The sequence below is a fragment of the Amblyomma mixtum genome, chromosome 4 (assembly GCF_055824585.1).
Source record: "Amblyomma mixtum isolate Tamu chromosome 4, ASM5582458v1, whole genome shotgun sequence".
NCBI lineage: Eukaryota > Metazoa > Arthropoda > Arachnida > Ixodida > Ixodidae > Amblyomma > Amblyomma mixtum.
In genome coordinates, this window is record NC_143015.1 from 147,812,051 (window position 1) to 147,828,136 (window position 16,086).

The following is a 16,086-nucleotide window of genomic DNA, read 5'->3' on the forward strand; positions in this document are numbered from 1 at the left end:
CTTGTAGCTATTGCAGTTTTAAAACTTACCAGCCTGCAATCGGCTTTCACTGGATCGAGGAGCAGCTGCCGTCGAGCCGCTACGTAAGGTTGCGGTGGGGCGTAACGGCGACTTGTCGCGATGCCGTAAATGTCACCGGCTGGTCCGCGCATCTTGCGTCCGCGTTGGTTCCGTTTTTCGGGTGTGCGTTGGCGAGTCGCGCGTGCGAGGCGGCTTTGACGGGCCGTACTCACCGCTCTACTCGGTCCGCGCCTGCGGCAGCGGCGAGCGCTCACCGGCCGGCGCCATGGGGAACACGGACTCCAAGCTCAACTTCAGGAAAGCTGTGATCCAGCTGACGACGAAGACGCAGGTGTGTGGTGTGCGGCGCGGCATATGCTAGCGAGCCCGCCGCGCGCGCGCGGTGCTCTGGACTCGCCGACGCAGCCATGTCACGGGCTCGGGTCTTGGCTCGGTCGCTTTTCAACGCGGACCGTTTTATCATTTGCATGCTAATACCGGCTGCTTCGCGCAGTACCTTGGGGTCGAAACAGCCTCAATCGAAGGGATTACTCATTTCGCGTGGCCGCATCCTAAACTTGGCAGTGCAGTTTGCTCTGTACGGGCGCGCCTAGGTCCGCCGCTGTCGAGGTTTCTTGTTGGCTTTCGCTGCCGACTTGGCACAGACCTTTTGTGGCTAGCTTATGTGCCGCAAGTCGTCAAAATGACAGCTTGACGATGGAGTGGTCGCGGAGGCTAGGCTTGTTGCCTGTCCGGAGAAAACAATATGCTCCTCTCGAGAAATCGATCTCCGTGGAAAGGATGTGGTTTATTCAGTTGCGCGCATATATCGCATCCGGTTACGGCCGGTTTTTCTGTTGATTATCTGGCAGTACCGAGCGTGCTTACGGACTGCACAAATTGCGTAAATGACGGGTTCGTTGGTGTCGAATTTAACAAAAAAAAAAAAATTGGGAAGGAGAGAACATCGTGACTATGGGCAAAAAATTACTGCCGTACGCGTTGCAGTTGATGTGTCAAGCAGCGCCAAATTCTCCAGTTAAAGCACGTATAGGTATGTAAAAATATTATCAGTTTATCAAATTATTAATTATTTCATTGCAGCTGATGGTTCCAATGTTCGGAGCGAATCCCAGTCAAGCTGGTTTCAGATATTTCTAGTTGTGAAAATTGTTTTTGGCAGGTTTGGGCTCTTCAACTGCACGTGATAATCTGGTGTGTGGTTGCTTTCTTGTCTACATGTTTGACCATGTAGGCAGGCCATGCTAGCTCTAACTTTGGCTGGTATATGCTCGCAACATACACAACTCCTCCAGTATAAAAGGGAACAACCAGTTTGCAAAAAAAAAAAGAAAAAAGAATTTTTTGGTTCTTTCTCTATTTAAGTTGAAAGTGGTTTTTAGAGGAAAACAAGTTAAAAGCAGGAAAAAATGTGCTTGTCACACATAATTAATGAGTAATTACAAATTGAATGTTCAGTATTCCCATTCATATTGGAGGGACAGGCATCAATTGTGAATGCAGCAGATTAATCATCATCAGTTATAATAGACGAGCAACGTGATGCATAGCCGAGGGTGTTGCATGCATGAACATTGTTTGTAGAGGAATTGTTCTCCGAGGTATTATGTCAGGGCCATGTTTCCTTTCCATTTCTGCAAGGAATACTTAAGTAGTATGGTACTCATTTCAACAGGAAAACGTGCATAGATGTGCACGTAACAACCAAGTGCACCAGGTTCAAGTTTAGGTTTCGTACCATTGAAATATTGGAAATTTCTTGGATTAGTGATTTCATCTTTTAGTTTTCCATAATGCACATGTAAAACTTAACTGAAAACAGCTTTTATGAGACGAAAAAGGTGAAAAAAATTTAAATACAGGTATCGCCACTACTAGCTGTTTATAAACCCAGAATGACATCAAGGCAGTTTATTTGTGCCCAGACCTTTGAAATTAGGCTGCACTACTATTTGCTCTTGAACTGTGATCACAGAATCCTTTTTGATCTTGATGTCACGAGTGTGAAGAGTGTGAATCGAGTGTGAGGAAAATTTTTGCAATTGAATTTTCTTAGCAATAAATGCACCTTTTACTGCCAGGCAAACATCGGCATACTCAGAATGAGCCGTGAAATCAATGTTTACTAAGAATAAAAATCAGATGGAGCTATTCTCAGTGTCAAGCACTCAAGCATGTTGCCTGTTTGGGTCTCAAGAACATGATAATTTCTCATGAACATGATAATTGCTGGCATTGTTGCTGTACTGTTTGTGGAATATTGCTGCAGTATTTATCTTTTTAACCCTTAACCGTGCTTCCTGCATTGAAAAATGCAAAGTGTATTTCATATATTGTGTTGCTGATGAAGACGTCTTAAGAAATGGTAATGAAAGCAGCATAATATCCGTCGGAAAGCGGCGGATCTCCCACGGATATCCGGATATCTGAAAAGGGCCGTACGTCATATGTCCGCTGTACGTACAGTGGTTGATTGGGAGAGTTTGCTGTGTGTGAAGCAGATGCATTTCTTTAGGGGCACAGCACCTGTAATAGTCGAGAAGGGCAAGGAAGCATTGAAATTTTAGAAGATGCTGCCCCCTTGATCAATCCTGTCTCAGACTATAGCCACTGTGTGGACAGATGTCACCCCTGTCTTGTTGAAAGGAATGCTAATGGACAAATGATTAGGGGGAACCGCAAGGTGGAGTGCGAGGCTTTCCCCTAGACATTTGTCCTCTAAACTCCACCTGGGGGTGGGTTCCCCTAAACATTCGACCAACACTGTTTCCACTTTGAGTTATTGACCAATTCGCTCTCGCCCTACCATAAGCTAGCCATCCCGGTTAGCTCAGTTGGTAAAGAGTCTAATCCAGTGAGACGACAGTCCCGGGTTCGAACTCCAGAGCAGGACAAATTTTTCTTTAACTACGAAGTTTCTGAGAAAGCTGTATAGCTTTCCTTTGTAGCCGTATGGCTGCGCTTGGGTGGATGTCAATGAGTAATTACTCCCTTATTACAATGCTGATTGAAAAGCTAGGAGTAAAAAAAAAAGACAGGCAGTAACAAACAATACAAAAAAGAATGCAAACAATCAGCAGAGCAAGTTGATGGTGGCATTTGTTGTTCAGTAAGAGTCTATCTCAGCAGTTGGGCAGGCATCAAAGGTCAGATGCTGCTTCGAGCATTGCTCTTTTAAGCACGCATTGCACTATGCGTAAGGCAGTTGCCATCCAAGGACTTCAGTTGTTATTGCATGCAAGCCTCTTTAGAACACACTGGAGTAGTTTTCATACGATACCTTTCAGCTTTTCAAGCGCAGTTTGTCAAACCAGCTTTCGAATGTCTCATAGCTGTTCATTATTAGGCTCATTCAAGCACCCATAAATTGCCATTTCAGAGCACTCCGGAATCGGAGAGCACAGAGCAAACCAATATGTATATATATTTTAAAATGAGATGTTTTCTCGGAGACTGTAAGGTTGGAATTAGTATGGTGATGCTGGGTTGGCTAAGAAGTTGCTCGACAACATGCTAAGAGAGTGATACAGTACAGTGAGGGGTTGGGGATGTGTGCTGGATGCAAAAGTAAAATAATCATGCTGAGGACATGAGGACAGAGATTTAGTTGCCAAGTTAGCACCGTCTAGCAAAGGTTCTCCTTTACGTTGATACATAATTGTGATACATACCTTTGTGGTATAATTTGTAGCTGGATCTTAGCAAGCACTACAAGTCAGGCTAATTTGCAGAGAGGAAAATGAGGGGACAGTTGCTGAGCAGACATTTACAAGTGCAGTTCAGGCTCTGTCTATCCTTTAAACAGTCGCGATTCAGCAAAGAGAGATTGAGTAGGGGACGAAGTATGTTATTAGGCCTGAAGAATGCCAACAGTAGCTCTACATAAGCATTTTGAGGACAACTGTCATGTTAAAACTGCAGGCTTAGACTGCTGGCTCCTGTAGAGCTATAATGGGAGCTTGATAATTAAATTAGGTTTAACACGGCTGAGTATCGTTAAGTAGTCAGATGGTGGCTAATTAGTGAATACGAAGCCTCTTTACTGTAGAGCTATAAAGGGAGCTTGATAATTAAGTTTGGTTTAACATGGCTGAGTTTCATTAGGTAGTCAGATGGTGGCTAATTAGTGAATACAAAGCTTTCTTATGTAGCACCGGGTAGTGTTAAGCTGTTCAGTGCAAATTTTGTTTCATATCCTGATGTGTATTTTTAATTGGCAGTGTGGCAAGTCAACATTCTCTTCCTTTCATTTGGTGGGTATGGCCAAGCAACTTTGAAGCCACGAGCGAATCTTAGCCTGAGCTAGTGTAATACAGAGTCATTCAAGAATGATCGATTTTCAACCTCCATTTCTCAGTCCTCTAAAAACTTCATGGAATGCGTCATAAACCAGTACAAAGTGTGGGTTTCAAAGTTCTCAGTAGTAGCCACAAGACTGCCAGAGCATTCTATCGCTTTGTCCGATCCCGACATGCCTCGCCCTCAGTTGCATGGTCACACTGCAGTGGAGACTCCTCGGCGGAAGGTGTTCTGCATTACTAAGTAGCCTCACCCCCTGTGACTTCTTCTTGTGGGAGTAGATCAGAGACAGTGTTTTTGTTTTGCTACTACCCATTAACCTGATTGAGCTGAACCAGTGAATAACAGCAGCAGTCAACCCAGGGGATCGTGTTATGATGAAATATGTTGGGAAGGAAGTCTCATGTGACCTTGATGTGGCCCCTGCTGCATACGGTGAATGCATTTAATGCTTTTAGGATTGGAGATAAGCCGGAGTATTAGTAGAACATATCTGACTTGGTTGTAATTATATGGCACTATATTTATTTATAAAATATAGCTTCGCGAAATCATTTCCACCTCTTTATTCATTTGTGACTCATTGTCATGCACGGCAGAATTAATGGGAGCTGCCAGTGACAGCACGGCACAGTGCACCATGCAGTGGAATTAAAATGGAACTACTGTACTTTTCTAACCCTGGTTTCATTTTATCTGATTGGGCTACAACAGGTATTTTGCACATAAACACTAACAATTAGAGTGCCTAGGAATTGGTTGTTGTTTGCAAGCGTTTATTGAACAATTAGTCATCTCATGAAGTGACAAGCACCTTAGTGGACCATAAATATTGCTGCGCAAAAGGCTGAGAGATTTGTTTGATGCAGATTAGGATGTTTCCCTGTGCTGTGGTTGACGCTGTTTTCTACTTGTTTTTGTTTCTGTGACACACACACTTTTATAATCAATTACGGTTGCAAGTCAGTGGCCTTTATCTCTTCTTTGGCGTCCTTTTCGCATTATCTCTTTACCATAAGCAAGAATAGGCTTTCCATTCACTGTCCCTGGTCTTGCATGTGCAGCCCATTGAGGCCCGTGACGAGGCCTTCTGGGAGCAGTTCTGGGGCGAGTCTGGCCTGCAGGGCGCCCAGGATGTCTTCGCCCTGGTGCCGGCAGCTGAGATCCGGGCTCTGCGTGAAGAGGCCCCCTCCAACCTGGCCACCCTGTGCTACAAGGCCGTGGAACGCTTGGTGCGCGCCGCCGATTCCCTCTGCAACACGGCCATTCAGCAGACTGCCGGTACGTCATCCGCCTACATCCTTTTGCCTTCTTTGATTGTAGTGGTGCTTGCAGCATTAGCAAAGATTGCATTACACCCAAGGTAATGATGCAGGCTTGTTAATTATATGTAAGTAATTTTACTACATCAAACGTGAAAGGGAACACTATAAGGACTGTAAAGACTGTTGGATGTCAGGGCTTGTGTTACGGTCAAATGTGTAGGGGAATCCCCCATGGTGGAGTAATTTTGTAATAAGGGAGTGATTACTTATCGACATCCACCCGAGCACAGCCATACGGCCACAAAGGAAAGCTATACAGCTTTCTCAGAAGCTTCATAGTTAAAGAAAAATTCGTCCTGGTCCGGAGTTCGAACCCGGGAACTGCTGCAGTGGAGCGGTGGTCCCAGGTTCGAACCTCGGACCAGGACAATTTTTTCTTTACCTACGAAGTTTCTGAGAAAGCTGTACAGCTTTCCTTTGTAGCTGTATGGCTGCGCTCGTGTGGATGTCAATGAGTAATTGCTCCGTTATTACAGCTTGTGTTGTGCAGTCCTTAGTGTCGTCTTTCATGTTTGGCACAGTAAAAGGAGGTGCGTGTAGCAAATAACTGAAAGGAAAATGTCTTGCAGTCTAGCTCAGGAGTAGGAATTCAGATAATACCTATAAAATTTTAATTCGGTTGTATTGGGGAGAGAACTAATCTGTATTGTTAACGTTTCGGCTGACATCAAGAGGGTTTAATTAATTAATAGAACTTTTTCTGCAAAGAACTGGTGCTCTGCTGAAATAAAACAAGATGTGGGCTGGAATTCTGGGGAATAAGGTGGAATGGTAACATGGAGACAGGAGCGTGGAAATGGAAGAGCAGGTCACTTGAACAAATTGTGTGGGCCTTTTGGGTGCGTGTGCGCAGTGCTGAACTGTGTGCGGCTGCTGACGCGCATTCTGCCGTACATCTTCGAGGACTCGGACTGGCGAGGCTTCTTCTGGTCCAGCCTGCCGGGTGCAGCCGAGGACGGAGCCTCCACCAATGGAGGAGCACAGGTGATGAGGGGGAGACGTTTCTTCTTCAGGAAAGATATCTGCGCCTTGCCTTTGTTCGGTTGTCTGAACCTGAACAGTGTGAAAATGTATTTTGATATGCGTATATGCATTCACTTCTCACATCTTTTGTGGTGTTTTTGCCCATAGCAATTTGCAGTGTGCAACCCTATTATGATTTCGGATAAGATCAGTGAACAGGGGACTTGAATTAATGTGAACTCATTTGCTTTCATCGTGTACATTGGAAAGGTTCTTATTAATTTAAATTATGCATAGAATTTGAAAACAATTTCTGTCCCCTCCCTGAGGTCTAATTGTCAAGAGTCACTTGTTATTTGAAAATGAATGAGTACTCTTTTTTTTTTTTTTTGTAAAGCTTTGTTTTTATTGTTTAGTGTTTACATTGTACAGTTACCCATTTGAGAGCCAGAGATGAGGCAATGAGCTGCTTTCAGTGCTTGAGTTTTCCAGCCATAGCTATATAATAAATGTGCTGCACGAATTAAGACATATTGCTGCGCTTCATGAAGAAATGTGGAAAGCAACATTTATTCAGTGGTTGCCGATCTTTAGCTGTAATTGCACCAGAAAGCTTCTTTATTTCGCTGCTTACTGTGGACAACTGCTCAAAAATATGGGGAGTTTCTCTGGCATCTAATACTTAAGTATTTGACTTAGTGGTGTGTGTACTGAATGTGTCTGAGTTTTCACGAGCCTGTCTGCTCACCTCTGATTTGTCGTTTGACACCCTTTTGAGTTTTATTCCTGCATGTACTGGTCTACACGTCACCCTGAATCCAGTTAACAGGTGCTGAAGGCAAAATTTGAGGTGATATTTTTCCAGCGTTGTCCTGTGTACTTCTCCTCCTTGTGAATGCGTCCTTTTCGCTGGTTTTCTACATACCATGCACCAACTGGCCCAACAAGCTACGCTTCTTCGATATTTTTTAAGTCTCACAATGAAATTCTATATGTTTAAATTTCATTCTTAAAATGTTTCAAATGACACAAATTAACCGCAGAACCTTGTTGATATCAATCTCACAGTGTCACGAAGAATATCCATATTACCCTAAATTCCTGTCATGAAAAAACAAACAAAAATCCGCATGCTGAAGCACAGGAAACGCACTCACACGGATTAATTTATAGTTCATGGGATTTATTAATGGTCAAATGCCTCCATTAGGTGCTTGCAGTGCGTACTGTGCAACTGGCTATTGCACCATTGGTGCTTAGGGGGCCATCCATCAAAGCTCGGCACTTGCAGTGCGTACTGCATGAATGCATGGCAGTCATGGCATCCACATTGTGGCGGCCATGTGTCATTGCTGAGTGCTAGCGGTGCATGCTATGTGACTGGCGATCACAGCATCATCCTATGTTAGGGTATCATTTAATGCTTGTGGGTGTGGTCGCAACTCCCACGTTCGTGTCATGTGCAAGGCCATAGGCAAGTCTTTGGAACGCTCGAAATTTTGCTCATTGTACACAGTGCACTTCAACTGGGCAATTTTACAAATCCGTACCCTACTGGAATTCGTATCAGTGTGTAAGTAGAGCTTAGATCATATTTGTGAGGTCTCCAGGCTTTTCTGTGCACCTCCCTAAGGTAGCAGCAACAGTATTGTTTTTCGTTATGCAAAGCGAAAGAGAATTGAAGTGTGTTTGCCCTTTGTGCTCTCGCAGACAGAGTCACTGGCCCAGTCCCTCATCACTGCACTGTGTGTAAGTACAAGTCTCCATCCACCTCAAAGGAAGCTGTCACGCTGTTTGGTCTGGCCCACATAATGCTTAACCTAATATCAGAGTCAATCCTCTCCACACTTGGCCTAGAATCTTATATCTTGCAACAACCTGTTCATTCGGTAGTAAAACTCAATTAAAAGCCACGAGCGATGACATCATTGCACAGTGGAGCCAGCTTTTCCTGAAGCGTTCACTTTGGTTCTTTTTTCTGCTGTTGAGTGGTTAGTGTATGTAACTTTCATATTTCAAGGTTTTGCTTTTTTTTCCCGAAACAGCGACACTCAAGCTGTGAATATTGTACATGCACAGCTGTGAAGGGTGTTCAAGTTCACCTAGACCGCTGCCTAGTTTCCATTGCAACATTTTTTCCAGATGCAAATACTGGCGTAGTTCAGCTTTGTTGAAAGCGAATGAGATTTATTAGCAAAATGAGGTTTATTTTGTGAGTCTGCAGCCATATTATGGTGATATCCCCTTCAGGTGCTACGTCTACATACATGACCTTCCCATATACAGTGCACAGTGTCCACAAAGGTGGACATAAAAAAAAATATAGACCTGAAAAATCGTTTGTAGAAGCACATTGAGTCCAGCCTGCAAAATGAACACAGAAAATCATTTTCGGAATTAATATCTTTATGTTTTATTCTAGCTGAGATGTAGTTTCAGCAAGAGGTGTACATTTAGTTTTTCACAATTCATTTGGTTGTTTTGTTAGCATGTTAGTGCTTTTAAAGGCGCCTAAAATGTACCAGTTTGTTTACATAGCAACTTCATTAGACAGACGTCAGTGAAAAGAAAAATGGCTGATGAGAAAGAAATTTTGAGTCACAATGCATATATATGAGAACACAGCAGAAATTGCACAGTAGTAATAGGAGAAGGCAGGAGGCAATTTTTCCTGTGAATTCTTGATGTTCGCCTCACAAAAATCTTAAAATTTAAAATTTTTGCCTTGTTGGATAATATAATTATTACTGAAGGGGATATTATTTATCCTCCTTGATAACTATAAAAATTTTTCTGCTTAATTGATTCACTCTGCATTCTGTCTGTCAAATTCTTTCAAATTGTCATGATATAAAATTGTGCAAAATGTATTGTAGAATGTTGCTGCCAGCTAAAAGCTACAGCTGAAAGCTACAGTTAGGCCTCAGGTTTGCCCAGCAAACAGCCTGCTGTCACTCCACGAGCATTGTCACATGCACGATGCAGCACCCAGCTGCAATTTGTTTGCTTCATGTTGTGTTGAATGGCAAGTGCTCGCGTGTGTGCAGGACCTACTCTTCTGCCCTGACTTCACAGTATCCTGCTCGAAGAAGTCTGGACCCGTGAGTAGATGATGGTCTTCGACACTACTGTTATGATTGATGTTAGGAAGGAAACAAAGAAGTAGAGGAAAGGTTTCATGTATATATGTATTAACAATGGCTGCTTGGTTACGTCAGTAGACTCCCTTTAAGACAAACTAGAAGGCACCATAGAAATTTTTTGTATCTTCTCAGAATTTCCTTTTATCAGAAATCCCCAAAAAACGATATAGTATGGGCATGCTAGGTGTGGTACAGCATATCTTGGGAAGTCTTGAATAAGGTCTTGAATAAGACCTGTACCACTTCCCAGACCTTGTACAAGATCTTAGAAGTGGTACAGTAGAACCCCCGCTATAGTAAACTTCAATATAGTGAAGTGAAACTGCAGTGCCATTTCGCCTCCCATAGACTACTGTACATTTTTTACCGGGTATAGTAAAGTTTTTTTTTTTTTTTAATCTGCTATAGTAAAGAGCGTCTGGCTGTGGCTTCGTACCTCCCGCGGAATGATGATAATGCGGCACGCGCGAGACCGACATCCGGAGTTAAGTATGTACATGCCACATTCGATAAAAACAGTTTTTTTTTTTTTGAAATAGCTTCACCACTAAGCTTAAAAGGGATCAGGAGAAGCCAACTTCTAAATGTCTTGGGGTCCATGAGGCAAAGTGTGCAGTGTACAGAAAAAAAAAAAAAAAGTAGAGCTGGCTATCAGCACAGAAAGAAGGAGGCATGGGTCGCTGAAAAGGGAAAGACAGTAAAAATGCAGTAAGAGTATGGAAGGGATGAAAACTAACATTTGCAGCATGGCAGCGCAAAGCACACGGAAGTGGTGGCAAGAAATGGAGGCGCGGCGACACTGCATGAGCGGTACTGCCGCACCTTGACCATGTCACGCATTTAACTGTTGCCTCTTAAACAATGCTTAGGCTGCGGAAAATGAGGCCGTGTTCATGCAAAACTTTTGTTTTCACATGATATCAAACTCATGTTATATTCATAGCCACATTATATTTATGCAAATGCAGCACTTCCTCAAGACATAAATAAAATCGAAAACTTGATGAGATGAAATGTGATAGCTGAAAATAAATAATTATCCCATAAATGGACAATAAGAGCGGGATGGAAGGTATTTGTGAGTGTTTCTTTTATAAGCCAGCACTGTGGTTGGTAAGAAGCCAATTAATTACCAGAGAGCATTCTCAGAGCCATGCCATCACCAGCGACTGATATAGTAAAGATTTTTGCTGGTACAAGTCAGTTTACTGTAAAGGGGTTCTACTGTATAAGCATACATCAACCATGGCCAACCAGCGATTGCAGATCGAGATGACAAGAAAGTGATCGAGAGAATAGGAATGGGTTTGAATAAATTTGATAGGGTCAGGTTGTGAAGCACAGTACTTGCATCTGGGGAAGAAACGTTGCGGATGATGAAAAATCTTGAATGTAAATTCAGGACAGCGCAGCCATCTATGCAATGAAAAGAAAATGATTGGGAGAGAAGGCAGCATGAATTAGAGGACAAACTATGGTTAATGATATTATAGTGGAAATCAAGGGGCGGCAATAGAATTTCTTCAGCAGATGCGATGTGGGGAATGGATAGCCGACGGTTAGTAAGGGGAGCCAGTGGATTCCTAGGGAAGGAAAATATGCCAAGGGGCAGCAGGGAGTTGAGATAAAGAAATTTGCTAGGATAGGTTTGCTGTGGCCGGCACAGCAGCTGGGTAATTGCAGATGTCAGCGAAAGTCCTTTTTCCTGCAATGGGCACAACCCAGCTTGCAGTATTGGTGATGTTTAATACTTATTTGACTTACTTGCAAAGAGGGTTCAGCTTAAGTCAAGGACAATGCAGCGAGCTATGGAAAGAAAAATGATTGGTGTAGCGTTAAGAGATTGGAAGTGGGTGGAGTGGGTGAGGGAACAAACACGGGTTAATGACATCCTTGTTGAAATCAAGAGGAAGAAATAGGCTTGGGCAGGGCATGTAATGCAAAGGGAAGATGGTCCTTAAGGGTAACGGAGTGGATTCCAAGAGAAGGCAAGCGGAGCAGGGGGCGGCAGAAAGTTAGGTGGGGGGATGAGATTAAGAAGTTTGCGGGGATAGGATGGCCGCAACTGGCGAAGAACAGGGTTAATCGGAGAGGCACGGGAGAGGCCTTTGCCCTGCAGTGGGCGTGGTCAGGCTGATGATGATGACTAATTGACCACACTCCTGCTCGTACAGGCGAGTGTTTCTTACCTTCTTTATTGGCTTCTTCCGGCCTGCCATGGGCATTGCCAAGGGTGAGAGAGAGAGAGCGGCAGATGGTGACCGGGGTCTCTGCCGCTGTTGCAGGAGCGTCCCGAGGAGCCGTGGTCCCTGGACAGCTGCGAGTACATCTGGGCAGCGGGGGTGGGCTTTGCCCACTCGCCCCCCTGCGTGCCCCAGCACGACCAGAACCGGCTGGAGCTGCTCAAGCTGCTCCTGACCTGCTTCTCACAGACCATGTACCTCACTGCACAGGGTACGGTGCACTATAAGGAGGGTCAGAGGGTGTAGGGAAAAGTTAATTGGTTGGTTTGGTTTATTGGGGTCTAACGTCCCAAAGCGACTGAGGCTATGAGAGACACCATAGTGAAGGGAAGTTAGTTGGTTGGTTTGGTTTATTCGGGTTTAACATCCCAAAGCGACTCAGGCAACGAGGGACGCCGTAGTGAAGGGCTTTGGAAATTTCGTCCACCTAGGGTGGAAAAGTTACGGATAGAGATTTGGAAGGGTTAGGGACAGGGAGATAGTGATAAGGCAAGGATAGGGAAACATGTAGCAATAGCAAAAGAGGTATGGATATGGGGTATGGAAAAGGGGTAGGGATACGGAAAGGGAGGGATAGGGATGGTAAAGGCACAAGGGGGGGGGGGGGGGGGGTTTACACATTGTATTGTTTGCATTGGTGTGCAAGACAGTCATAAACATGAGCCATTGCATGAAATTTGCCAAAGCAGTGAATAATTTATAACTGAATTTCTACCCCAGTGTAGTTTTGTTCTGGCTACAGCACTTCAATGATGCCTGTGGCATCAAAGGTTGGGTTGAGGTCACGTGAGACATATGAAAACTATGATATAATAGCTGCTAGATCACTCGTCATTGCAGCTCCTGAAGCGAGCTAGTGTAAGGGTTGGAGCAAATTAAATGATGAAGTAGCAACTGCACCACAGTTTTTGTGTGCCTCTCATATGACCTCAGCTTCTCACCTTGGAGGGCTGCTTAGTTCTCAATGTCGTACTGCTTCAGTAGCACAAACATACCAAGTTGGTGAATAACAGAGTGATGGTTGCAAATTTTCATTCATCTACGTGTGCTGTGCTGTGCTGTCTCACTGAGGTGTGCATCGAATAGTTGTGTAAATTCGAGGTGTGAATTTGGCTGTGCTTCATATAGAGTTCTTTTGACGACTCCTACTAAAAAGGACACTGAGACAGCCGGATCCAATTTTTGTTCTTTGTAAAAATCTATTGCTTGGCTTTTTCTGGCAATATCAATAATGAAAGGAGTCCGATCATCATTGGGGACGGAATGGCCATGTAGTGCTGCAGCCTCAAAGATATATATGTGCAAAAAAAAATTGCCTTGACATCATCACGCTATGCTTGTGAAAACAGCCTGAGGAGCCGATACATGTATTTTATTCTTTGGGCTTTCATATTGAGCGGATGTGCAGTAATCCATTGTTACAGGACAACGGCGTCACTGAGGAAAAATAGAAATTGGCCTGTTTTGATAAAGCGCGGCATTGTGAACACGGAGAAACCACTTTCACTGAAAACTGAGCTTTGGTAAACAAGAAAAGTCCAAGGAACGAAGTACTGGTGTTGCAGTCACCAGCTGATTTTGCAGGTGAAATTATTGACTCTGACTTGTGAGCCGAAGTGGCGGCTCAGAAATAGCACTGGGCTGCTGACCCGAAAGGCACGGGTTTGATCCCAGCTGCGCCGGTCGCATTTCAGTGGAAATGAAATGCCAGACGCCTGTGTACTGTGCTATGTTTGTACACGCTAAAGAAGACCAGGTGATGGAAATTATCTGGAGCCCTCCACTACGGTGTCCCTCATAACCTGAGCCACTTACTTTAGAACATAAAATCTGAGAAAAGCTGCACAGATTATTTCTGGCACGGATCTCGGACGCACCACTGTTAACTACAGAACAGTGGCAACCTGTACTTTTCTTTAAGGACGTCGCAAGTCTGGGTTGACTAGCAGGAAGTTCTTTTAAATCCTATTCTCTAGCCACGCAATGACTCTTGCTGCCTACAAAAGTTAGCGCAGCCAGAAAAAGCCAGAGAAGCGATTTTTACTGAGAACAGTAATTGGATGGTGCTGTTTAGTGTCCCTTTAACACCTTGTATCATTGCAGTCTGCTCACTAGGTGCCCGCCACTGTGTCCATTCACTAACTGCTTGCTCCATTCAATCGTGACTGCACAGAGGCCCACCAACAGCCCAACAAGTGGATCCACTTCTTTACATCAGCCGACAACAGGTGTGTGTGTGCCATAGTTCTTCACGCATATGGAGTCAGGCTGGCATGCATGCCAACGAAAGTAGCACCCATAAAAATTATGACCTCAAATGAAAGAGGTCACCGCAGTTTGTTTTACGAGTGTGTATAAGGTAATTTTATATGTGTGGACAAAGGAAGACGTCATATATTTATTTATTTATTTATTTATTTGGAACATTCTTTCAGACACAAACGGTCTAGGGTAACAGGGCTAATGGCAGATGCTCTCTGTCTGATGAGGACCCTGTCACCCATACTGTGCTGAGACATGCTCAAAGGATTACAACATTATACAACCTCATATGCATGGACATGAGAATAGAGGGTTTTCTTGCAGAGAACACGTAACAAAAACTTAAAAAGCAAATACGTGCTTTAATTTAGCAGTAACTGTCTTCCAGACATAGTTATGTATTTAGGTAAAGAAAGGCTGCATAAGTGAAAATAGGTTCAAGTAATCTTTTGTGCAATAAATAACTGACTGTTGCTAAATAAAAGGCTTTGATTATACTTCAAGCTACAGTTGAAAACTAACAGCACTGCTTTTGGTGTGCAGTTGTGTTGCTGCTGTCTATTTTGCAGTCACTTGCATGTGTATATATGTTTGCCATGTCTGGTTTGTTTTGAAGGCATAAGCTGATGTGCATCCCCTCCCTTCACTGATATTCCGTGATCGTTACTTGCACGAAATGACTTCGTAATGTAGCAAGGCCTGACAACCCTTTGCCGTCAGTCCCATGATTGGTGGGATTGGTCGTCACGTGACCTCTGGCACGTGACCTGATTCACTCCTGACCCGGCTGTCGTGGTGGCTGTGCAGGCATGCGCTTCCGCTGTTCACCTCGCTGCTGAACGTGGTGTGTGGCTACGACCCCGTCGGCTACGGCCTGCCCTTCAACCACCTGCTGTTCGCCGACCACCGGGAGCCCCTGGTGGAGGTGGCCCTGCAGCTCCTGGTGGTCACCCTGGACCACGACTTCCGGCCCCCGCAGAACAACTCCGCCGGCAGTTCGGTAGGCTCAGCACATACACCTTTCTCAATAGCACCACGCAACGAGATAGCCGATGATGTCTTAGGGTAACAAAGGGGATTCCAAGAGAAGAAAAGCCTAGCAGGGGGCAGCAGAAAGTCAAGTGGGCAGATAAGGTTACGAAGTTTATGAGGCTAAGGGGGCCACAGATTGCGTAGAACAGGGTCAGTTGGAGATTGGTGGGAGACTGCTTTGTTCCACGGTAGTTGATGTTGGGCTGATGGTGGTGGTGATGGCTAACCCTTTTGGTTCAAATTTTATCGCTTTCTTTTGAAGTGTGCATTCTCCACGCATGCTTGCGTTCTTTTTTTTGCATCACTAACATCTCTTTTGCGGGGATACAGTGGCGGCAACTGACAAAGGACAGGGTTAATTGGAGAGACATGGGAGAGGCCTTTGCCCTGCAGTGGGTGTAGTCAGGCTGATGATGATGATGATGAACATCTCTTCACTAGTGCTTAGCATTCTGTTCAAAATGTTGTTGAGACCTGTCTCCATGATGGCCAGTGCCAGGCGTAGTGGTGAAAGAAAGAAAATACTTTATGCGCAATGTAAATGCCAGAAAGGGTCCACTGAAATTTGAGAGAGTGGAATTGAATCTCTAATTTAAACACTTCAGGTTTAGTGCGAGTGAACGCGCACTTATTTCTATGTTTAATAACAATTAGTGCTCTGATTTAGGCACTTCAGGTGTAGTGCGAGTAAACGCGTGCTCATTTCTATATTTAATAACAATTAATGCATATTGAGACCCGAGACCAAGTCATGGGTTCGAAAAAGAGGGAACCCCCTCACCCGTAACATATTGGAGT

The 16,086-nt window shown here is 44.3% G+C and overlaps 1 protein-coding gene across 1 annotated transcript in view; it reads left to right on the plus strand.

Annotated features, from left to right (window-relative positions):
* Positions 1-106: 106 nt before the first annotated feature.
* The window catches only part of LOC149348688 (protein HID1), a 34,145-nt gene continuing 18,165 nt past the window's right edge, over positions 107-16,086 (plus strand). Inside the window, exons 1-8 of the mRNA XM_089588261.1 lie at positions 107-352; positions 5,385-5,601; positions 6,499-6,629; positions 8,319-8,357; positions 9,656-9,709; positions 12,037-12,205; positions 14,168-14,222; positions 15,064-15,256. Of these exons, the coding sequence (XP_089444387.1) occupies positions 287-352; positions 5,385-5,601; positions 6,499-6,629; positions 8,319-8,357; positions 9,656-9,709; positions 12,037-12,205; positions 14,168-14,222; positions 15,064-15,256 (924 nt within the window). The 5' untranslated portion in view covers positions 107-286. The remainder of the gene's footprint in view (positions 353-5,384; positions 5,602-6,498; positions 6,630-8,318; positions 8,358-9,655; positions 9,710-12,036; positions 12,206-14,167; positions 14,223-15,063; positions 15,257-16,086) is intronic.